At 34.8% G+C, this 25,248-nt stretch overlaps 2 protein-coding genes across 7 annotated transcripts in view; one reads left to right on the plus strand and one right to left on the minus strand.

Annotated features, from left to right (window-relative positions):
• Positions 1–25,248, minus strand: part of NCKAP1 (NCK associated protein 1) — a 110,652-nt gene that overhangs the window by 63,173 nt on the left and 22,231 nt on the right. For 4 of the 6 annotated variants that reach the window (XM_045480430.1, XM_045480433.1, XM_045480432.1 and 1 more), the window contains 6 exons: positions 8,787–8,879; positions 8,537–8,593; positions 7,407–7,549; positions 7,233–7,323; positions 4,657–4,794; positions 3,475–3,523 (listed from right to left, as the gene is read on the minus strand). In XM_045480430.1, coding sequence (XP_045336386.1) covers positions 3,475–3,523; positions 4,657–4,794; positions 7,233–7,323; positions 7,407–7,549; positions 8,537–8,593; positions 8,787–8,879 — 571 coding nt within the window. The remainder of the gene's footprint in view (positions 1–3,474; positions 3,524–4,656; positions 4,795–7,232; positions 7,324–7,406; positions 7,550–8,536; positions 8,594–8,786; positions 8,880–25,248) is intronic. The other 2 variants (XM_045480431.1, XM_045480428.1) reach the window with 1 other exon arrangement.
• On the plus strand, positions 14,747–14,971 carry LOC123599180 (60S ribosomal protein L39-like). The gene has a single exon (XM_045480434.1). The coding sequence runs from the start codon at positions 14,802–14,804 to the stop codon at positions 14,955–14,957; it is 156 nt and encodes a 51-aa protein (XP_045336390.1). The 5' UTR covers positions 14,747–14,801; the 3' UTR covers positions 14,958–14,971.

Genomic DNA, 25,248 nt, shown 5'->3' on the forward strand with positions numbered 1-25,248 from the left:
TCATTCATCTTTTTATTCTTAGCTCAACCTTCCTTTAACAGGACACTATGCAAGCAAGTTAACTTTTTAAGGTAAGTAGGCATATACTGTGGAATCATATACAGAAGCATATTAAACTTCTTTAAATACCCTGAAACATAAAAAAGTTTTTCATGCAACAGGACCCCTAAACACAGCCAATTACATGGTCTGGTACACAACCAAAGAAACAGAATATACGCATGGAAACTTAAGTCCTCATGAGAAACGGTTTGTAAAAGATTCTTGTCCTATATAATGTTTTTTTACTCTAAACCTCTGAGTAAAAAGTGATTTCGCTTAGTGTTTTATACCTCGTTGAACTTAAGAGTCACAAAATTGCTGCAGATAATAAAAGGTTTCTCTAAACATGTTACCAGTTATTATGGGTTACCATATATTTTATTTTTTTAAGATATGGATTACCTTATGAATTAAAATATCTTCATTTGTTTATGACAGAATCAAAAAGGGCAAATTAATTTAAAATAGACTGCCCAAGATTAGGATGATTTATTAAATCACATATTAATTTCCTTTACCCACCAAGGTTCCAATACAAGGACAGAAAAAAAAATTTAGTTATTTTAAGCCACAAAAATGTTAGAAAACAAGAAAGAAGACCAATACAAAGAATGAAATCTTCCCATCTGCAACTATGTGGATGGAACTAGAGTGTATTATGCTAAGGGAAATTAGAGAAAGACAAATATCATGTGACTTTACTCAGGTGGAATTTAAGATACAAAACAGATGAACATAAGGGAAGAGAAGCAAAAATAATACAAAAACATGGAGGGGGATAAAACATAAGAGACTCTTAAATACAGAGAACAAACTGAGGTTTGCTGGAGGGGTTCTGGGTGGGGAGATGGGCTAAATGGGCAAGAGGCATTAAGGAGGACATTTGTTGGGATGAACGCTGGGTGTTATATGTAGGGGATGAATCATGGGACTCTACTCCTGAAACCATTATTGCACTATATGCTAACTAATGTGGATGTTAATAAATAAATAAATAAATAAATAAATAAATACCAATACTAGACAAGAAAGTTGGGAAAAATCTTTTAAGATCGAAAGTAGACAGAACTCGACTATCAATTTAAAGAGAGTCAGGAATTAGTAATCCAAAACTCCAGAGATGAAAAGAGATCTTTCCCAAGGAGTCCTCTGAGTCCAACCAACAGAGCAAGAATAGACCCTGAAAAGAACATCAGGATAAGTTATTTTATAATTCCATTCCAAATAGCTGGGTCTTCAACATTCCAGACTCTCAGTAACTCTCAGCCCCAGGCTATAATCTAGACCAATGATTCTCCAACTTTAGCTTGCATCAGAGCTACTAGGAAGACTTATTAAATCAGATTGCTAGGATCCATTCACTGTTTCCAACTGAGTAGGTCTAGGGTGAAGATCAAGATTCTACATATCTAGGGGCGCCTGGGTGGCTCAGTCGGTTAAGCGTCCGACTTCGGCTCAGGTCACGATCTCGCGGTTCGTGAGTTCGAGCCCCACGTCAGGCTCTGTGCTGACTGTTCAGAGCCTAGAGCCTGTTTCAGATTCTGTGTCTCCCTCTCTCTCTGACCCTCCCCCATTCATGCTCTGTCTCTCTCTGTCTCAAAAATAAATAAATGTTAAAAAAAAATTAAAAAAAAAAAAAGATTCTACATATCTAATAAGTTCCTAGGTGATGCTGCTGATCCAGGGACCACACTTGAAACTAATCTAGAGCAAAGCACTAAAGAAAGTAGACCACAGTCTACAGAAAAGTCCTACTATGAGTTTTAGGGTTAAAATGACAAGTGCAGGGGCGCCTGGGTGGCGCAGTCGGTTAAGCGTCTGACTTCAGCCAGGTCACGATCTCGCGGTCCGTGAGTTCGAGCCCCGCGTCAGGCTCTGGGCTGATGGCTCAGAGCCTGGAGCCTGTTTCCGATTCTGTGTCTCCCTCTCTCTCTGCCCCTCCCCCATTCATGCTCTTCTCTCTCTGTCCCAAAAATAAACATCGAAAAAAAAAAAAAAAATTTAAAAATGACAAGTGCAGAGTTTAAGGTAATTCTTAACTTCTATATTAACTCTACTCAAGGCTCAAACACATGAAGGCAGCAAACTTCAGAGTAAACCTTCCTTACTTGGGCAACTGTGATTATCCCAAATCTGCCTCTATGTCCCTACATTCCTTCTTAGGGTAGCCTGCCTTCTGACCTACCTCCCTCTCATCATATAGGGCCCTGTAATAAGCATTCCTAAAGACTAGGGGCACTAGTGCTATTAACTCTAGGTCATTATGCTACCTAACTCTACTAATCACCTCTGTTCTACAGCCAAACTTCCATAAACATGAACAACCAAGGATCACGATACATTTAAGCAAAATTAATACTTTGAAAACTGTGTTTTGATCAAGTAAGAGACTAAAGGATGAAAATCTTAACTATCGTTACAGAAGAAAATAGAGTATCACAAAAATGATCAATGTAAAATATATAATTAATAAAAATGGCCAGGGACAGGGAGTTATGTGCTAAATTCCTCCTCTTTCATACTAATAACAGTGCTATTCAAAGTGCCAGGGCATAATGAGATTGAGTAAAGAAACTAACAGTATTTAGAAACTCTCATAAAAATCTGACATTGATTTATGAGTAGAAACCTAAAAACAATGTTAGATTAAACTGAATTTAATAATTTAAAATGTGGGCTTTTGCATCTTTATTAATTTCTGGTAATTCTAATAATTCAATTTTTTTGAATTTTATAGAAGTATCAATGCAAAAAAATTTTTTTTTAAAACTGGTCCTTTACTATAGTTTGAGATATACTATAATAAAAAAAACAATAAATAAATCTTAAAGGTTAATAAACCAAGAAACAAGACCTATAAGAACTAAGAAACAAAAACTGCTCAAAATTATTCCCATATGCTACTGGACCTGGGGGCGGTAGAAGTAATTATAGTAACTCTCATTCTATATTGTATCTGTATGTTACTGTGTCTATTTCCCCTATGGTTTGTGAACGTCCCAGGGGCACAACTAGTAATTTCATCTTCCAATGCATTTAACTGCCAACGATGAGTCATTATTATATGTACAGAAGTAAACTAAAACCAAAAACCTTAGCTGAATAAACATGACATTTTAAAAAATCATTAAAAACAAAATAAAAATGTAGTTTTGACAGTCATACTGAGAGGCAATATAATGTACCATGAGCCTTGGCATTAGCCTAGGTTCTCATTTTGTCTTTGTCACTTATTAGCTACGTAGACTAAGCTTTAGATTCCTCGACTATAAAACAGACTATCTTGACAGGGTCAGTACGAGAACTGAATGAGGTAATACACAGAAATGGCTTAGGACAGTACTTGGCACAGAAGTAATCCATATTACCTGTTATTTTTCTCTAAAACTTAAAACCTGAGAGATAGTTACAAAACTAATTGATTTTACTTACAGATAATCCATTTTTCCATTGCATCCAAAGAGAGATATTCACAAGGCATCTTAAAAAGAGAAAATATATACCTGTGATTAGAAGAAATTCTAAAAAAACAAATCCTATGCTAAGTCACTCTCTTTCTCTTCCTCCTAAAAACTCTTACTGCTCAATTCTTGGCTCAAATACCACCATGACATATTTAAAAGGCTGGATAAAAGTTTTATAACTTATTATTTAAACTTGCAGTCCATAAAGGACAGTAAGAGTTGTGCCCCTTTCACATTTACACTCCCTGAAACCTCCCTTAAAATAATACTGTTGCTAAATTGTCTTCAATCTGATAAAGGACAACTTCAAATTTCACAAGTCTATTTCAGAGCTTGTAGTATTCCAAGAGATAATATTTAATCAATTTAAAAAAGACTTAGGTAACATGGGTACTTACTATCTCACCCCAATCAGTAATTTTGTGTGTGTATTCTCCATCTGCATAACATCTATTTTTATACATACAGAGAACAGATTGAAAATACAGTTGACCCTTGAACAACAGGAGGATTAGGAATGCCAACACCCTGCTCCCCATGTAGCTGAAAATTTGCCTAACACTCCTGACTTCCAAAAATTTAAATACTAATAGCTTACTGTTGACCAGAAGCCTTACCAATGACAAAGTCAATTAATATATATTTTGTAGGTTACACATATTATATAATGTATTCTTACAATAAAGTAAGCTAGAGAAAATATTAAGAAAATCTTAAGAGAAAATACATTTACAGTACAATACTGTATTTATCAAAAAATACACGTGTAAGTGAACTCACACAGTTCAAACCAATGTTGTTTAAGGATCAACTATATAAAACAATATAATGATTTTGGTGAGGATTTAAGGTGCTTTGTATTTCCTTCTTTACAATTTTCTGCATTTTCCAAATTTTCTACTATAACAGAACAAAACAGACATTTAAATTTTAAGAGAAAATACTTACATTACTAATTGTATTAACTTAGCATCAGATTTTAGAAATAAAAAACTCAATAGTACAACTTAATTACTGGACATTTTACAATAAACTTCACTGACAGGCTAACATCAATCAGAAGAAAAATCACAACAGTACTGCATTGCTGATATTTTTTTAAAAATCAACTTTACTATTTTTATTCAAAAAGGGAAAAACAGAACCATACGGTGTCAGACTGTGCAGGATTAAGCATTGTACTGGGTGCACTGATGAGACTCAGTAGTTGGGCATTTCTCCACTGGTCAGCTGAAAGATTCCTTCGAGGATACACCATCTGAAGAGAAATTAGTGCATCTGAAAGAGACTAATTAAAATAGGAAAAAAGGAAGTTGAGGAACAAAGACTTTTTTTTATTTTTCCATTTAAATTTCAGCTACAAGTGCTGTGTGTTTCTAACTGTACCATCCTAAAACAACAAAGCCTAATTACAACTATGCTCCATATAGTATCTAAGGTGGGTCTGGCTACCACCTCTAGAATTTTTTTTTAATTTCATAAAAACTACATAGATTCTGTACTCCTGGGCAAGAGCTCAGCTCAGGAAATCATGTTAGTTCCTTAAAAGTTACAATGTTTGGCAATCTTGGGACCTTTATTTCAAAAGGGGTAGTAGGCACATTCTTTTGTGCATCATTTTCTACTCTAATAGTTCTTTGAAAAAACACATTAGGGTTATAGGACTGTTAATAGAGCTCAACATATTTCATATTTCTCCAAAGATTTCTTTACAAAAAAAAAAATGTGCTCTATCTTTAATAAATTACTTAACTTCTATTTGTCATTTGGTCTGTTAATTATAGCTTTATCATCAAGGTATTTAATGTTTCTTCTCATCTGCTTCTTACTTGCTTTTAACTGTCCTTTGCTATTCATCTTTGCTTCCTAGAATCTCTGTGTAAGAGTGAACATCTGAGTGCACATGAATTACCATGGAATTTGTTCAAAAATCAGAATCCAGAGTTCTACCTGAAACTTAGTAAACCAGAACCTCTGGGAGTAGACCCCAGGAATCTGTATTTTTATTATACTCTACCAAGTTATTATGAATGTTTTTAAAATTAATTTTAACAAATCCTAGCAAATACAGGATAGACTTTGTATCTAAACCTGAGATATCATGGAATATCAGAAAAATTGTGATTAGGAAATAAAGGGTCTAATCCAAATGGATAATTCTCTTGAAGCAATTATTAATAGTCTAGTATATGCAAATGACTATGGAGAACTTAAAAAGACATGCAAGAGTCAAGGAAATTTTCATCACTTAAGTGGGAAAAGAACCAAAGCTGAATTGGGTAAATAAAAACTTGGCCGTACGTGATTGGCAAAAAATCAGAAATGAATGTATAGAGAAAACAGAGAGGAGTAGGGAAGACAGTTCCGGGTGAGGAAAAAGCAATATCCAAATCAGAGACAAATGACTGTGGTATGCTCAGCACTCTGAGGAATCCTGACATCTCCATCTGCAATGCTGATTTTTACTTCAAAACTGATGCCATCCACTGGCCTCTTTCAAACTAATGATCCAACTAACTTCAAAACAATAACCTATATAAATTTGTGGGTATAATACAGCTAAACAAAGAAATTAAACACAAACACATCTTCTGTAAACACATCTTCAGAATTTTTACTGGAGTAAAAAAATTGAAGGAAAATTCTTGGTGTTAACTGTGGGTCAAAAAAAAAGCACAGATTTAGAGAAAGTAGTGTATTATTAAAATGTTTAACTCTCATGACTCAAAGAGAATGAACCAAGATTCTAAAATCTTGGGATTTAGCTCTGGTTTTGCCCCAATTGCTGCTAAAATGACTTATTGTGTCACTTCTCCAGTTCTCAATTTTTATCTGTAATAGGATGTATGAGATACCTCTAAATTTCCTTGATGTGCATATGAACTATGGTTCTTTGAATCAGCCCTACTGCAAAGAAACCATAATGGCAAGACTCCCTTGAACCAAAATTGTTTCACTAAAACTACTTTTTTATATATTGTAAAAGACATTCAAAATTATTTTCACAAAGCTCTTATAGTTTTTAAGATTTATTAATAACCTAGTTAAAATTTATCAAACACTATGTATCTAAATACTTTTTATGAAGTAATTCATTTAATCCTCATAACAACCATATGAGGGAGATATTATTTCTCTGTTTTTACAGATAAGAAAATGGATACAGGGAAGATGGTTAAGGAATGTGCCCAATATTACACACTCAGTAACTGGCAGAGTTGGGATTAGAACCCAGGTAGTCTGGTATCAGAGCAGACATTCCCAAATACTAAACTTCACTACCTCTATACCCTATACTGAATCTAAAATCTATAATGGAGGTGACTGGGTGGCTCAGTTAAGCATCCGACTCCTGATTTCAGCTCAGGTCATGATTTCACAATTCGTGAATCTGAGCCCCATGTCAGGCTCTGTGCTGACATCGCAGAGCCTGTTTGGGATTCTGTCCCCCTCTCTTTCTGCCCCTCCCCTGCTTGCTCTCTGTCTCTCAAAACAAATAAAAATAAACTAAAAAATAAAAATAAAAATAAAAATTATACTGGATCAATATATTCCTGAGTTTCCATGTACTATTTGGAATCCAACTAATGAGTTCTCTGGTTCACAATTAGATAATACCATCCACAGCTATTATTTGCATCCCATTATGTTTTTCATAAAGAAGTTTATCTAACCCTTATACTATTTCATATGCCTATTAAAAGCAATCTAAAAACCAGGTCCTACCTTGCTGTGGGGTACAAATTCTTCCATCATTTTTTTTAAAGGGTTTTCATAATCCACAATCATCTGACCAAGGCGTGGGTATTCTCGGTCACTTAAAATAGACATATCAAATTTCAGTGAGTTGTTAGCCATCAAACTGAGAATTTCACAAAGATCTGTATAATGCAGGTCTACCTGGCTCCATGGGTCATTTCATGAGCATAGTTGTATAATCCAATGATTGCCTTCCTTTCTTCAATTCGAGACAGTAGTATCATTAGTGTTGTATAGGTTATAATCAAATCTAAGTAGTTCTTTGTTAAATCAAAGTTTACAGTCTAGAAAACAAAAATCAAGTTTAACCTCTTATTTTGTAAACTTTAAGACACACACAAGCACACACACAATCTTCATGGCAGCTACTAAAAGTCAATAATTTTCTTTAGTTATTTATTTTATCCCTACTTCTAAAATTCTAATTCCTTTCACCAAAAACATACCTAAAATTTAGAAGTTATAGGTAACAGTTTCATGTTGGTGACACAATTTTATGAATGACAAAAAGCTTGTTATTGCTTTATTTAACTGGTAAATAGTTTAAAAGGATAAATAAAACCAGAATAAGAAGAAATATGGAGCCAATCTCACTAAGCAAGAAAAAGGAGTACTAAATTAAAAAGTAATGGAAGTCATTTAGTAGTAAATTGTCAATGGAGGCATTTTTCACTCTGACTTCCTGTATCTAGAAATTGTCGTACCTAAGATTCTATCAAGTATGCCTTTTACAGAGAAAAGTATTATTCACTTAACTTTTTTAAATTGCAATTACTAAAATAAAATACTAAAATTAACAACTATTTTCCAATACACTCAAGATTTATACTCAGCGACAATGAAATAAGTAAAAATAGAAAATACATTATAACTCCTTACCTTTAAAAAGTGCTACAAAATACGTCAAATTAACAATGCTAAAACTCGACATACTAGTCATGTAAATTTTCTCTAAAGAAAAACATTTAGTCACCTTAGTTATATTAGAAACTAACAGAGGAGCACCTGGGTGGCTCCTTCAGTTCAGCGTCCAACTTTGGCTCAGGTGATGACCTCACAGTTCATGGGTTCCAGCCCTGCGTCGCTCCATGCTGACAGCTCAGAGCCTGGAGCCTGCTTCAGATTCTGTATCTCCCTCTCTCTCTGCCCCTCCCCCACTCATGCCCAGTCTCTCTGTGTCTCTCAAAAATGAATAAAAACGTTAAAAGAAAAAAAAAAAGAAAAAAAACTACCAGGAGAGAATCAGGAGTTTTTCTGAAAATAATACTTACGATATCAAAGAAGACTTGGCAAACATCAATAGTGTTCAGCAATTCACAAACATGGTCCTGAAAATAAAAGCTTATGTTAATTTTCTACCTAGATAAATAATACTAAATTTAGAAAACACACAAATAAAATATATTTTAAATTGTAGTTGCAAAAGAATTCTTATTATCTACAAGTGACAAAGCAATTTATACAATTAATAAACATCAATCTACTTCTGAAATATTAAACTTTATATATTAAAATACATACCTTAAATTCCATAACATCTACAAATGTAAAGTAGTATAATGCCAGATTTTTCAGAATCTCTGATTTTTCTTTCTGTAGCTGTGCAAGCTGTTGCTGTAAAAAAACAAAATTAGAATGCATTTTTCATTCAGAACAAAAATATTTAATTTTACTACAAACTATCTTCTTTTATGATTGCTATATGGAAGCACAAGCTCTTAGAACAGTATCTCTAGATGATTAAGGCTTTTTAAAAAAAACCAAAATACTTGACATAGCAACTGCTAATAGTGATCAGCAACTGACAGTGTGAGGCTATAAAACCAATCAAAGCAGATTAGTACCAAACTGCACTACTATTAAGGAAAACTGGAAAATGTTAGGGAAAGGTATCAAATGAACTCTTTAAAAAAAATTAAAAACAACTCATGAGAGCATGATCACATTACCAGAAGTGAGAGGAAAAAAAAGGATGATAAACACTGTGACTTACACTACAAAAAAACAATATGCTTTATAAATTTGGAACTTACCAAAAAGAACATCCAGGCAAAGCCACGTTAAGCATGCAAAATAAAATGTAGATACAAACATAAAATACAGTAACGGTTCCCTGACCAGATCCACAAAACACAATAATACGTTAAACAAAAGCAAAAAACCACAACAACAAAAAAAGAAATGAGAAAGAAGCAAAACTAGAGTTAAGACACTGGTAAACATGAAAGAGGGAAACGTGAATATAAAAGATAAATATTATCCAATCAACTGCATTATTAAATTTAAAAAGCCCTAGGTTTTCTTTTCAAAACTGTAAGTTCTGGAAGAATCCAGCCACATTTAACATCCTGTATCATAAGACTGACAGAATTCCAATAAACCTCCTAGAACCTTGATATTCTCAGTGTAGTCCACAGAAGAGCAACTCCACATCATTTAGGAGCTGATTAGAAAAGCAGAATCTCAGGCCCAAGGAAGATCTACTGAATGAGAATTTGCCTTTTAACAAAATACCCAGGTGATCTGAATTCACACTAAATGTCTGAGAATCACTTGTCTAGAATGTGAGAAAACTAGAATACGGAAAAGTGGTTTGAAGTAACAAAATTGCTGTCAAAGTCCACATAATTTTGAGGCCCTCATACAGTTCTTACTTATACAGGAGAGTTGGGGGAAGAGGTGCCCCTCTTCATAATTGTACTGAACCATTATTATAAGCCAGAAAATTTACAGCAGTGAGTGCAACATCAAGGGAAAATTCAAAAAAAATTATGACAAGACAGTTTAAAATAGCAAGTACAGCAGTCTAGTAGACCCATCTAATATAGGGTAAACTACCCTAAAGACTGCAGTCCCTGAAGACATTTAAAGAATTATGTCTAGAAAATGTGTAAATGAAGTACCTCATTACTTCCTCATAATGCCAGACATATTAAAGTGTATACTTACAGTGATGTGTAACTGGTTTTAGCTTTACCTATGAGTAACTGACTTTATTTTCAACAATGTATCTGTTTCAAAACACTTCCATGTTTATATGCACATTTTTAATCATTACCACTCATCAAGCAGATACTTATACAAAAATGACTGTTTTCTGGGGGTGTCAAGTGGACAAAATGGGTGAAGGGGAGTGGGAGACACAGGCTTCCAGTTATGGAATGAGTAAGTTAGGGGAATAAAAAGTATAGCATAGGGAATATTGTCAGTGGTGTTACAACAGCATTGTATGGTGACAGGTGGTAGCTACGTGGTGAACGTAGTATTAACATATAAACTTGTGGAATTACTGTTATACACCTGAAACTAATGTAACACTATGTCAACTATACTTCAACTAAAACTAAATTAATAAATTTTAAAAGATTCTATTTCCTCAGATTATATTACCTTTACCTTTAAGTTCAACAATAAACATTTATGATTGATGACTTAGTCTTTTTTTTTTTTTTTTTTTTTGCTTTTCAGTACTTTAAATTTGAGTTTTGAAATATAATAGGTAAAGTACACTCATAAGAAGCAACAGTATAACTCAGTTGTTACTGGGCTTAATTATTAATAGTACCTCCTTTCAATTTCAGCATCCTAGTTCGGACAAAAAAAAAAAAAAAGACAGAGTCACCATCTCATTATGGCCTTAATGATCTTTTACACACATTTTATTTTACATATTAAGAACCTAATGCCCACAGAATGTAAAAGAACTGTCCTTTCTACCATTCTGTATGGTCACCACCTCCCTTTTTAGTAATAAAATCTCATTATGGTCTAAATTTCTCATTCAACTTTATCTCCCCCAAACCATATGTAACTAGCCTCTACAGTGACTAAAAACATTCACTCCACTAACAAATGTCTGAATTCAAAACAGTCAAGTTTTCAAGGCCTTACACAATTTGGTTCTAAATAATATTTACCTTGCCAATCTAAAATTTCCCCTACATTCATTCATACACAGTACCTAAAACAAACTATTCCCTATTTTCTATACACATCTCATATTTGTTTCCTCTACTGAGATGTCCAAATCCTACTATCCCCAAACTACTCAGTTTAAATGTTAACCTATCTTCAAAAACCATGCCTGATTAAACTTCTTCCCTGAATGCAAGTATTAGCTCTCTCTTCTAAATGTGTATAATTTCTAACAGTATCATTTTCTACCCTGTATCACAGCTTTCTCCAGCACTATAAGACAGTGTACCAAACTCATTTTTTTCAATCTCCACAGCCCATTTCACATTGCTCTGAACATAAAAAAGTATCCAACATAAACATCTATCAGAGGAGAGATTATGACAAATTTAAAAGGTTTTTATGTCAATGACAGATGACGAATTTTGCTAGAAAGCCTACCTCTTACTGAACAACCAAGACTAACTGACTAAACATTAGAGCCTAATACTCTCATCATTAGCCAAAATAATGTACATGAGAACATCTGACAGTTCCTGGCACCCAGAAGCTATTCATTCAATATTAGATAAATGGCAAAGGAGGCTAAACAAACCATTTCTTCAAAACAAAAGAAAAGCTATTTTAAATAATGTAGTACTACTCATAGTACTTCTAGTAAGAGCTGGTATTACATGAGCACACACTCCTTGCCAGGCATTGTTCCAAATACTCTACAAGTATCTCACTCAGTCGTCCCAATTATATTCCCTATTTAATGACAATAAATTCCATAAAGTTCTGTATGAAAGAGATCAATTATAACAACAAAGAACAAAAGTGTCTACAACTTTAAGACTTCAACCACAAAAAAAGAATGGTACCTTTTAGTTCTTAAAGTGAAAGAGAGTAGATACTACTAAATGTATTTAATTTTAGGTTCATCATCTCATTGTTTTATAGTAAACAAAAAGCAGGAAATAGCTAAACAACATAGATCAATAATAAATTGTTTGATGTAACAGAACAGAATTAGAAAAGTGTAATTCTGAGAACTGATTCTATTCATTAATACTTTAAAAGCATTATTTTGGATACTTAGATTAACTATATACAGTAGCAAAATATTTGTACAATGCTTTCACTAAATTTCAAACCATGGATCCTTATTCTTAACATTCAAAGTAGAAAATATGTAAAAACCGAAAACAAACAGGAAAAACATTAGCAACACAGATCGTAAAAACATCGTATCTTTGCACTGAAAAATGTTGGTTATCAATCTTTGTCAAATTAAGAAGCATTTTACACACAAATAAGTATCTAAAAAATTCACTGAAATGTGGTATTTACTAGTTTTTACTCTTTCAAAGAAAAATTACTGGCAAATTACAATAAAGAACCAATGCCTAAGATGGCAACTCACTGATTTTCAAAGAAATGTGGCTATAGTTCTTTATTCACCTATTTCAAGTATTATGTTCTTTCATTGTCAAAACTGCTTATGCATAATAAACTATTTTTCTTGATCTAAATTATGCTAGTATTTTGTTCCTTTTAAAAACCAAGTACAGTATGGAACCCAAATAGCCAAAGCAATCCTGAAAAAGAAAACCAAAGCTGGAGGCATCACAAGTCCGGACTTCAAGCTGTATTACAAAGGTGTAATCATCAAGACAGTATGGTACTGGCACAAAAACAGAAACATAGATCAATGGAACAGAATAGAGAACCAAGAAATGGACACACAACTATATAGTTAACTAATCTTTGACAAAGCAGGAAAGAATATCCAATGGAAAAAAGACAAGTCTCTTCAGCAAATGGTGGTGGGAAAACAGTACAGCGACATGCAAAAGAATGAACCTGGACCATTTCCTTATACCATACAGAAATGTATACTCAAAATGGATGAAAGACCTAAATGTAAGACAGGAAACCATGAAAATCCTAGAGGAGAAAACAGGCAGCAACCTCTTTGACCTCAGCTGCAGCAACTTCTTACTCAACCTATCTCCAGAGGCAAGGGAAACAAAAGCAAACATGAACTATTGGGACCTCAAGATAAAAAGCTGCTGCACAGCAAAAGAAACAATCAACAAAACTAAAAGGCAACCAATGGAATGGGAGAAAATGTCAGATAAAGGGTTAGTATCCAAAATCTATAAAGAACTTATCAAACTCAACACCCAAAAAACAAATAATCCAGTGAAGACATGAGCAAAAGACATGAACAGGCACTTTTCCAAAGAAGACATTCAGATGGCTAACAGACATGTGAAAAGATGCCCAACATCACTCATCATCAGGGAAATACAAATCAAAACTACAATGAGATACCACCTCACATCTGTCAGAATGGCTAAAACTGACAAAACAAGAAACAAGAGATATTCACAACGATGAGGAGAAAGGGGACCCTTTTGCATTGCTGGTTGAAATGCAAACTGGGACAGCCACTCTGGAAACAGTATGGATGTTCCTCAAAAATTTAAAAACAGAATTACCATACAACCCAGCAATTGCTCTATTAGGTATTTATCCAAAGGATACAAAAATGCTGATTCATAGGGGCACATGCATCCCAATGTTTATAGCAGCACTATCAACAAAAGCCAAAGTATGAAAAGAGCCCAAATATCCATCGACTGATGAATGGATAAAGAAGATGTGTACACATAAACACACACACACAGACACACACAGACACACACACACACACACACACACACACACACACAATGGAATACTACTCAGTGATCAAAAAGAATGAAATCTTGCCATTTGCAACAGCGTGAATGGAACTAGAGTGTATTATGCTAAGTGAAATAAGTCAGTCCGAGAAAGACAAATATATTTCACTCAAATGCAGAATTTAAGAAATAAAACAGATGAACATAGGGGAAGGAAAGGAAAAATAAGATAAAAAGAGAGAGAAAGGCAAACCATAAAAGACTCTTAAAAACATAACAGGGTTGCTGGAGGGGTGCTGGGTGGGGGATGGGCTAAATGCATGATGGGCATTAAGGAGGGCACTTGTTGGGATGAGCACTGGGTGTTTTATGTAAGTGATGAATCACTAAATTCTACTCCTGAAATCATTCTTACACTATATGTTAACTTGGATTTAAATCAAATTTAAAAAATAAAAATGAAAATTCAAAAACAAAACAGTAACAACCAAGTATAGAAGTTTGGTCTCAGAAAAAGCTTTGTTCAGTTTCTTAATATGATATTCTAAACCACACTTTTAAAAATATGAGTCCTGAGAAGGTATTTGGGTAAACCTCTTATGAAAGGAACTGTCAGCTACCACCCTTTGTCATTAACTCTCATCTAGACCACTACACTAGCCTCCAAACTGCTCTCCAAACTTCATCTTTGACTTCTTTAGCCTCACTCAGTAGCTGTCATACAGGTCTTTCTCCTCTGTTCATCAAATTCATCAAGGTTGGTCCCACCTCAGAGCCTCTGCACTTCCTTTCTCAAGTCTGGGATGTTTTTGCCACTTGTTTGCATAGCTCACTCCCTCACTTCTCTTCAGAGAAGCCACTGTTAAGCACTCTTATCTAAAATAGTCTCCTTTTGCTTTTTTTCCCTCTTCTACGCCGTCCTTGTGTGTGCCGCTGGCCACTTCTCACCATGTCTTCTCACAAGACTTTCAGGATCAAGCGATTCCTTGCCAAGAAACAAAAGCAGAATCGTCCCATTGCCCCGTGGGTTCGGATGAAAACTGGTAATAAAATCAGACACAACTCCAAGAGGCAGAATTGGAGAAGAATGAAGCTGGGTCTGTAAGGGATCGAACATGAGATGGCACACGTTTATGCTGCCTGAAAGTCAGGTGTTTCTATTCCATCCCTCCCTACTGCCTGACCAGTAGATCTGTTTTATCAGGAAACTGACTTTTCTCTGTTACGATGCTTCTGCACCTGTAGGTTGGTTCAGTAATAAACATGTGAGACCTTTTGGTTCAAAAAAAAAAAAAAAATAGTCTCCTTTTGGGGCTCATGAGTGGCTCAGTTGGTTAAGCATCTGACTCTTGATCTTGACTCAGGTCATGATCTCGCAGTTCGTGAGTGGAGTCCCACATTGGGCTCTGCACTGACAGCGTGGAGCCTGCTTGGAATTCTCTCTCTGTCTCTCTCTCTCTCTCTGTCCCTACCCCACTCGTGTTCTTTCTCTCTCTAAATAAGCTTAAAAAAATTTTTTTAAATAATAAACGTAAAAATAAAATAAAATAGTCTCCTTTCCTCCTTGCTCTTCAACTGCTTATCCTGTTTTTTATTTCTTCCTACCACTTATCACCAAATCAAAGTATGTGTTTATTTCCATTAACTGTTTGTTATCTAAAAACCCAACTTGAATTTAAATCCACGGAGCAAGAAGATTTGCAACACTCTCTGCTATATCTCCAACATCAAGAATACCAGCACATAGTAGGATATACAATTAATCTATCAATTAATTTCCAATCATCAAGATTCTCAATGTAAAAATCATAGTCAATTTTTAAATTGCATTGCTGATTATAAATGAATGCAATATCAGGTATCAACTCATGTCTCAAATGAGTTTATGTATCCTAACACAGACTGGTGATTTAATCCCTGGAATAAATCCCCAAAGTTGGGCAAAATATTTTATTATGTCCTTCCAGGATAGAAAAGCATAAAACAAGGAAACAAGAAGCGTCTAAAAAGAATGGCATATTCGATCCAATATAAGTGAATCTAAGATTACCTGAAAATCCAAATTAGCACAAAGAGTACTCATTTTACTTTTTTAAAGATTTTATTTTTAAGTAACCTCTACACCCAGCATGGGACTCAAACCTACAATGCCAAGATCAAGAGTTGCGGGTTCCACCAACTGAGCCGGCCAGGTGCCCCAAGAGTACTCATTTAAAAAAAAAAAGGTTCATAACATTTCGTAGGATTCTCCTTCTACCATATACAAAATGATGCTATTGGTAGTCAGTATTTCATAAATGCATTTTTCTGAGCAAAGGGTAGTAAATAAATTTCAGGGAAGTATCCTTAACACCTGCCTAGTAATTAAGCATGACTGAGTATTTAAAATTTGTTACTGAATCTAATCCTCATAAATACTCTTCAAGGTACATGTTTTTTACAGCAATAAAATATACATAACACAGAATCTACTTTAACAATTTCAGCCATTTTGAAATGTGTAGTTCACACTTAAAAATACACTAACATTGTTGTACAACTATCACTCCCATCTGTGTCCAGAACATCTTATTTTTTTAAGCAGGCTTCACACTCAGCAGAGCCCAGTGTGGGGCCTGAACTCACCACCCTGAAATCAAGACCTGAGCTGAGGTCAAGTCCAATGCTTAACCAACTGAGCCACCGAGGCGCCCCCCCCCCCCAGGACTTTTATCTTCCCAATCCAGGTATATTTTTATCCTCACTTTCCAGATACAGAAACAGACCATAAAGAGGGCAAAATGCCAAATGAAGTCAATGAGACATCAAAGTTTAAAACACCTCTTCGATATACTTCAACATTCAAGTGTCCATACAATGATACAAAAGTAGTATAGGAACAAGCCAAGCTATAACTATTTTCTTTTCAAAAAATACTTGTATTTATTTGTAGCCTCATCAGACTATAGCTTCCAAGAACTCCTCTAATTCAACCTCCTCATTTTATATATTAAATTTTTCAAATTTGTATTGCTAGTCATCTGTTTAAATTAATTCCAAAGAACAGAGTTTTATATTTTAAAGAACAGAAAGGCAAAGAAATTAAAGGTTTATGCATACCACTTTTGTAATAGGACTTTATTGCTCCCCCCATCAATAGTATTCTCTTTTCCCACCCTTACAATCTCAGCTGGCCTTGTGACTTGCTTTGACCAACAGAAAGCAGAAGCAATGACACTCTTAATGTGAGGCCTTGCAGCTTCTGATTTTGCTCTTTTTGGAACACTGCCCTTGAGTGCCATGTGTGAAGAGGCCTCAGATATATCATGAGGAAAGAAAAGTCTCAGTATCTTGCTATCTCAGTTAGGCCCACCCCCCAGCCAACCCACCAGCTACATGTAGTTGTGACATAAGGCTGGTGAGACAAACACAAGAACTGCCCAGTGAACCCACAGAATAAGAAATAAGTTGTTGTTTTAAGCTAATATTTGGGGTCATCTGTTATATAGTACTAAGTAACTGAAACAAAGACTAATAAGTAACACAAATTAAAACAATCTCTATTTCACCACCTGTGCACCTTAAGTTGCACCTGAAAAGATGCTGAAAGTTTAAGATTTCTGGTTACAGGATGGTCAAATTAATACAAACTCGTGAACTACTGTAATTTTATCATTAGTACTAGAAAAATCACTAATTATAGGTCCTAGAGTAAAGAGAGGTTGGTGTAACATATTTATATAAAAGGTAGTATACTGTGTTAATGATAATGTAATTTTTGTATAATGGCACCATTTTCCAATATAAATGAAGCTAGTTCCTCACATTCATTTTTAATAATTTTTATTTTTCTAATATGTGATTACCTTGCTTTCATAACCTGGGCACTGAAAAAAATCAAGCTTTTCTTACAGATTAGATGTCAACATTATAATCAATAATTATGCCGAACTATTTATGTCAAGATGGCCTCAGGTGCTACTGACATATCAAGGTAATAAGTCAACATTAAACTGTCCTTGATGGTTATACTTTTTTACTTTTTAAAGTTTTTATTTCTCTGGATGCCTGGGTGGCTCAGTCAGTTAATCACCCAACTTCAGCTAAGGTCATGATCTCACAGTTTCTGGATACATTTCATTTTTTCTGAAATACTTCCAGGACCACCTGGGTGGCTCAGCATCTGACTTTGGCTAAGGCCATGATCTTGTGGTTAGTGATTTCAAGCCACACATGGGGATCCATGTTGACAACACGGAGCCTGCTTGGGATTCTTTCTCTCCCCGTCTCTCTACCCCTTTCTCACTCAAGCTCACGCAAGCGTGCTCTCAAAATAAATAAACTTAAAAAAAATAAAAAATAAAAAATAAAATACCCCTTCTGGCTGTTGAAAATTGTTTTTCATAGCTTTATTAAGATACAGTTTATGGGGTGCCTGGGTGGCATGCTCTCTCTCTCTCAAAAATAAACATTTAAAAAATAAAAATATAAATCACTTAAAAAAGGTAGCTTACATAACATAAAATTCATCCATGATAAATGAACAATTAAATAATTTGCATAAATTTAGAGTTGTGCAACCACCAACCCTATTGTTTTAGAATATTTCCATTATCCCAAGAAGTTCCCTTGTGCCTATTTACAGTTAACCTCACTCTTACCCCCATTACCCCCAGAACCAAGCAACTACTGATCTACTTTCTGTCTCAACAAATTTGCTTTTTCTAGACATTTCCTATAAAATAGAACCACACAATATGTAGCTTTTTGCATCTGACTTCTTTCACTTAGCCCAATGTTTTGGAGTTCATCAATACTACAACATCTATCAGTAGTGTGTTCCTTTTAATTGCTGAATAGTATCCCATTAAATGGATATACCACATTTTACTTACTTATTCATAAATATATTATTCATTTAGTCAACAAACATCCCAACCTATTATATTATCAGGCATCATGAGAGGAGCTGGGGATAAAACTGTGAATAAAATGATGACCTTGCCTCTAAAAGAGTATATAGTCTACTGAAGGATGTACATGTCAGTATGCAGGTAACTCTCACCTTTTTTTTTTTAAGGTAAATATCCAGTTTTAAAAGCTGGTTACACCACAATTAACTTCTAGGTGCAAGGTTCAAAAATGGTGAAACACTATAATGCTTATAATACAAGACAAAGACCCTCACCAACTAGTAATAACATGAAAGAAGTTTAAAGCACACACACACATTCCTCCCCCTTCCCAGTTTGAGAAAGACCACAAGAATGGTCAGAGCTTCTAAAGGTAGTGAGGATGGTGAGGAAGATGGGGAAAGTTAAAGGATACCCTAAAATAAAGAGGGCTCCCAGGGATTATTTTTCTTACATATTGACAGTGTGGTGGCTCATGTTAAATTTCCTCAATTTGCAGGCCTGTAAAGAGGAATAAAGTTTATGCTTAAACTCTCTTGGCTTCTTCCTGACCTTTTTGTTTATATGTTGTTCCTGGGAGATTTGGAAACAAGGTAAACTGGCATCTATGAATAACTCCCACTTAAGACCTGTAATACCCTCCTAATACCTTACATCCTCATCAATTCTTGGAACTCAGAAGCACCTCCGATCCATTTACCCTACCATTTTTTTCCTGTCACTTGCCTTCTCATGCCATAATACCTTCTTTAACCATTTTAAGACTGAGTGGCCCATCACTGGATTACTCCCTTATCTCTTTCTCCATCATGACTGCCTGATAAAACCCACAATAAGAGAAAGCATATACATATGCTGACTTGATCTCAACCTGAATTCATGACCATAAACCATAACTGAGTAGCAACATGACACCATTTTCACTGCCAATTTTTACTGTCAATTCATTCTCTCATTCTCAATGATTATGCCATTCCCCCTCTCTCTTAAAACACTCAATAATTCCATTTCAACTTCTGTTTCATGTTAGCCTGTGCTCTAGACTTAATACGTATACTTGGCTACTCAAAATCTCCACTCAGATTTCTAATATTTAGACATATTGAACATATCTAATATTGAGTTGTTGAGTACTATCCCCTTTTATGCCCGTGCCCACCCCAAACCTGTTCATCTTGGGTCCTTACCCAAGTAAATCTTGAGATCTGTTCAAGCCAAAATCTTGGGGTCATCTCTCATAGTCTCATGTACCCCATACCAATGGATCAGCAAATTACTGTAGACTCTATCTTCAAAATACATTTTCAGAATCTGAACATTTCATGGCTGTCTTCAAAGTAATTCAGAATCTGAACATTTCTCACTTCTACCATTCTGGCCCAAGCCACTATCAGCTCTAATCTCAATGACTGCAAATATCCTTCTCCTCAGTATGGCATTCCCTGGTCACCTTAAGTAAGTATCTCCCCACTATCACTCTGTTTTGTTCTTTTTAAAACTCATCTCTACCTGATATTACATTCATACTCTTTTTTTGTCTATCTTTATCCAATAGAACGTAAGCTCTACAAGAACTGTAATTTGATTTAGTTATTCACTGCTGGATCCCCTCTCCCATAACAGGACTATGCAGATAGCACTCAACAAATGTTTTAAATAAGTGAATGAATGATAAATGGAGGGAACTATACATGCAGCACTTAACCTAACTTGAAAGGGTTAAAGAAAGTTTCTCTGAAATGGTGACATCTGAGGATAAACCCAAAAGACAAGTAGAAGTTAGCCTAATGAAAGAATATGAGAGGCAAGTATTTTTCCATATAGTGAAAACAGCATAAACAAAGACCTCAAGGCTAAGGAAAGCATGGCCAATTTGTGCCATGAAAGTATACACATACTCTCCCAAAATAAAATACTCCTTAAAAAATAAGCACTTAGGGGCGTCTGGGTGGCTCAGTCAGTTAAGTGTCTGACTTTGGCTCAGGTCATGATCCCACGGTCCATGAGTTCGAGCCCCACGTTGGGCTCTGTGCTGACAGCTCAGAGCCTGCAGCCTGCTTCAGAATCTGTGTCTCCCTCTCTGTCTGCCCCTTCCCGGCTCGCACTCAGTCAGTGTCTCTCTCTCTTTCTCTCTCTCTCAAAAATAAACATTGGGGTGCCTGGGTGGCTCAGTCGGTTGGGCGTCCGATTTTGGCTCAGGTCATATTCTCATGGTTCATGGTTTGAGCCCCACATCAGGCTCTGTGCTGAAAGCTCAGAGCCTCAGCACAGAGCCTGAAGCCTGCTTCCGATTCTGTGTCTCCCTTTCTCTGGCCCTTCCCCGCTCACACTCTGTCTCATTCTCTGTCTCAAAAATAAACAAACATTAAAAAAATGTTGTTTAAAATAATAAATAAACATTTTTTAAAAAGCACTTAAATATATTTTCCCATGTCCTGCATTCTATCTAACACTACACAGAGGACTAACATCGTATACTATCCTATTTATTTTTGGCTAAAGACCATTAGTATACATATTTAAAACATTTTTAGCCCAAGATGACTGCTAGGAAGAAGAATAAAGAAGAGTAAGTGTTTTTGCAACATCTCTTATTTACTCCACTATAGTTTCTTTTGTCGCCTTTTACTCTGCATCTTAGCAAAAATTTTTTCATCTGACAAAAGGTAAGACCAGGGCAGCCATGATAAACAGAAAGAAACCATACTAACGGTGCTCAAAGGGTACCAGGCTAAAAGTAGCTAAAGCTCCCTTCAAACAAATAACCAAGAAAATAAAAATTAAAGATCAACAAGTGATTACATATTGGTAATATCCTTTGTTATTAGGAAGGGCATCATAACCAACATTGCAGCCAAAGGGACAGTTTGGAAGATAGCTAAAAAACTATCACTAAGGGCAAGATATAACTAAGAAATTTGAGGAAAATAGAAAGATGATTGCAAATGCCAGGAATGCATCTCCATGGGGAAAACCCCAGTATAATGCTCATTAGCAGTCTCATTTGCAGGAAAACAGAGAGCATCAATGAGCTGAAGAGGTTATTATTAGAGTTTAGTATAATTAGAATATATAGTACACAAAATTCACAAAATAAAGTGATTTCAAAGCACATGTGTTTTGGGATCATAGGAATCAACCTGAGAATACAATGAAAGCCAAAAAATACACTCACATTCAAATTCTGTACACAGTATCAGGGGATTCCCAAATTCTGTGAAAACTTCATATAAAAGCCCAGGTAAAAACCATTATACTTGGGACAACAAAGAGAAGATGTCCCAAGATGAAAGCTTTGCAGCAGACAGAAGACAGCAGGTTATAGAAGAGTGGGCTCCATACAAAAAGGAAAGCTTACATAGGTGATATGATTATTAGGATGGATAAATTTTAAGAATTCTACCAAGGCACATAACTGTAAGTCCAGAAATCATGATATACCTATGCAACAAATTTAACTACAAAATAATTCTGGATGAAAGAATCCATTTTACTTTAATGCTAAATATATTATAGATATAAACATAAATAAATTATTTTAAGTCCAATGTGACAATGGAATGAAGAATACAAACTAAGCACTCAGGTCTTTACTAGTTGTTAATTTTTGGAATCAGCACAGAAATCAGTCTCAGAACATTTTATGGTTTCATAAACAAAAGAAAGCACTAACAATTTTGACAGCATTAAAGTATAAATGACCAAGGGTGAGGGCATAAAAACAGAGAACTGTACGATATGAAGTTCAAAAAGGAAGTAACCAATGATCCAAAAATATTAACAACAAAACTATCAAATATCAAGAAGAAGGGAGAGTAAGTAAGGAGCAAGAAATCGAATGAGCTCAATTATCATCTTCTGTAGAAGAGAATTTTTAATAGGCATTGTCTAACACTGGCAAATGAATTTATAAAAGAACAAGCATATTCCTTATAAGACATTCCTTCTGAGAAATATGACTAGGGTGGGAAATAGTGGGTAGGAGATACACCCACTTTTCATCTTAAATTCTTCTGAACTATTTGGCTCATTACCATGATTTATGTTATTTAGGTATAAACTAAAAGGAAATTTAAACCAGTTTAGGTAGGTCATTAGTGCTAATGCAATTCCCTGCCAGCACTTAACCTATTTCAAATACTTTTCAAATATATCAAAGCATGGCTTACTTGTATCTTTAATGAGGGGTTCATTCTTCTATTTATTCTGTTTATTCAAGTTAGAATTAAAGACTATTACATGTAGAAGAGATATTAAATGAATATTGATGATACCTTTTTAAAAGAATAGACACTTTAGTTAGTTCTCATTGTATTAAAATTCTTTCAATTTTGGCACAGTTTACTTGGTCAAAACCAAATATTTAAGTTTACATTAGGGTATTTATACAGATATACAGAGAGACATATTGACTAATGACAAAATATATCCTCCAAATCTTGTTATATTATCTTATTATATAATAATTCCTTTTAAAACGAAAGTATTTCTTGCTGGCCTACTACATCCTAGTCAACAGAATTCAATGATGAGTGCTTAGGGCAGGAAAACAGAGATGGGAGTTACCACAAAGAAACAGATTAGTGTTCTGTTTGGCCTCTCTAGTGTGGGGAATGGGGAGTGGCAATAGGAGGAGAGACTGGAATGGCAAGAAAAGCAGTGTTTGGATTATCACAGCATTTGTCCCAGCAGGAGACTCAGACCTGAAGGGGATAAATTCAAGACATTATTGAAACTGACAAGTATTAAAAATGACGAGCTCTAAATCACCAACTTGACATTTTATAAAAGCCAAAGGGGAATCTAAAAATTCTAGTTTAGATAACCAAGTGGAAGATGATGGCTCAAGGCAGAAAACATAGAAGAGAAACAAAATGGGGAATAATCATGTGTTCAATACTGGATACAAAGTTTGCTATTATTTAACTTGTGCAGCTGTCCAAAGGGTAGCTGGAATCAGACCTAGAATTTCAGAACCCAGAAAACAGACAGAGTAGATTACTTAGTTGAAGCAATGGAAGAGAAAGTTTTCATACATATATACTGCTGGGGGTGGGGTGGGAAGGAGTGATTTAGAATTACCCACATTTAAAGGGCAGCTAGAAGAAAAGGCAGTGAAGCAGACCAAAAAGTCAGAGGGGTAATATAAATAACAGCTTCCGTTTTTCAAAAGCAATTTGTCACACAAATCTGTGAAGTACTGTAGGAGATATTAAACTGCTTCTTGAGATTGGTATTATCATCATTTTAGAGAGAATAACAAAGAGGCTTTAAGATGTGAAATACCTTACCCCAAATCATTCAGCTAATAAGCGGAAAGACCAGAACTCAAATTCTGTTTCACTGACTCTAAAGTCCATCCTCGTAACCAGTATACTACCCACATCATCATAATGGAAGCCAAGACAAGACAAGCTAGAAACAAGTAAATTTCCTCACCTCTTCCTTCTACTAACTAAATCACACTGCATGTGTCAGGGTTTCCCTACATCTGTCCTCAAGTCCACCAGCCCACTCCCAAAACACATTTATGTTTTTAAGAAGCTGGGACTCATCTTATTCCAGTTTACTCTCAGTAGTATCATTAATGAGATGTATCTGTGTAGCTCCACTAAAAAAGATAGTAAATTTTTAGCTAACAACATAATGAAGTTAAAAATTTATTGGTAAGTTTGAGTTCTGACATAAATTTTAAATAATGATTGAATAAAAGAAATCTTATTCACTCATTCAAACATTTATTTACTGTCTCTTATGTACCAAGCACTAGGGATAAAAAGTTATTTAAAAACAGATTCTAATGCTGTCTCACAACCAACATTAGAGTTGCTTTATTTTGTCTTTACTTGAGTAACCTTGCAAGCTACTTAAAATATTTAATTTATTCCATAACATCCTGTAATACTGTGTTCCTTAAGAAAAAAGTGAACACATAACACAAAATATTCCTCTAAGTTTGAAAACTTAATTTTCAAATTATTTCAATAATTTGTTTCTCAATCTAGAATCCCTTATATTATTCTTGTGGCACTCTCCTCACTAACAAGGTCTTCACTCTTAGGGAATTAAGACTTAATTCAACATACACATATCATTTTGTCATTAATTTGGGAATCAAATCCAAAATTTTATACTAAAATGTAGGTAAGTAGGCAAATCCTATAATGACATTGTTGTGTCAGATATTTAAACTGTTTTAAAAAACAAACTAGCTTTTAGATGGAAATACAACACAAGAACAAAAGGGGTAAATAAAGTTTGAAATATTTTAGGAAACATTTCATAAGAAGTGTCTTCACATACATAAACATGATCATTTCCTTAAAATGCTCCTTAGAATTTCTTGGACAAAACAATTTCTACCTGTTAAAATATGGAATTTCTACTATTTTCTTTACCCAGGAAAATAACAAATTTCCCTCTATATACTCAGAAGAAACTTCTGGGAAACCAATTTTACATCCACTTGCAGTCACCCTTTCAAAATACTAGAAGATTATCATG

Source organism: Leopardus geoffroyi, chromosome C1 (assembly GCF_018350155.1).
Source record: "Leopardus geoffroyi isolate Oge1 chromosome C1, O.geoffroyi_Oge1_pat1.0, whole genome shotgun sequence".
Classification (NCBI taxonomy): domain Eukaryota; kingdom Metazoa; phylum Chordata; class Mammalia; order Carnivora; family Felidae; genus Leopardus; species Leopardus geoffroyi.

Excerpts from the sequence above, each read along its gene's own strand:
- LOC123599180 (XM_045480434.1), top strand. The coding sequence starts at position 14,802 with ATGTCTTCTCACAAGACTTTCAGGATCAAGCGATTCCTTGCCAAGAAA.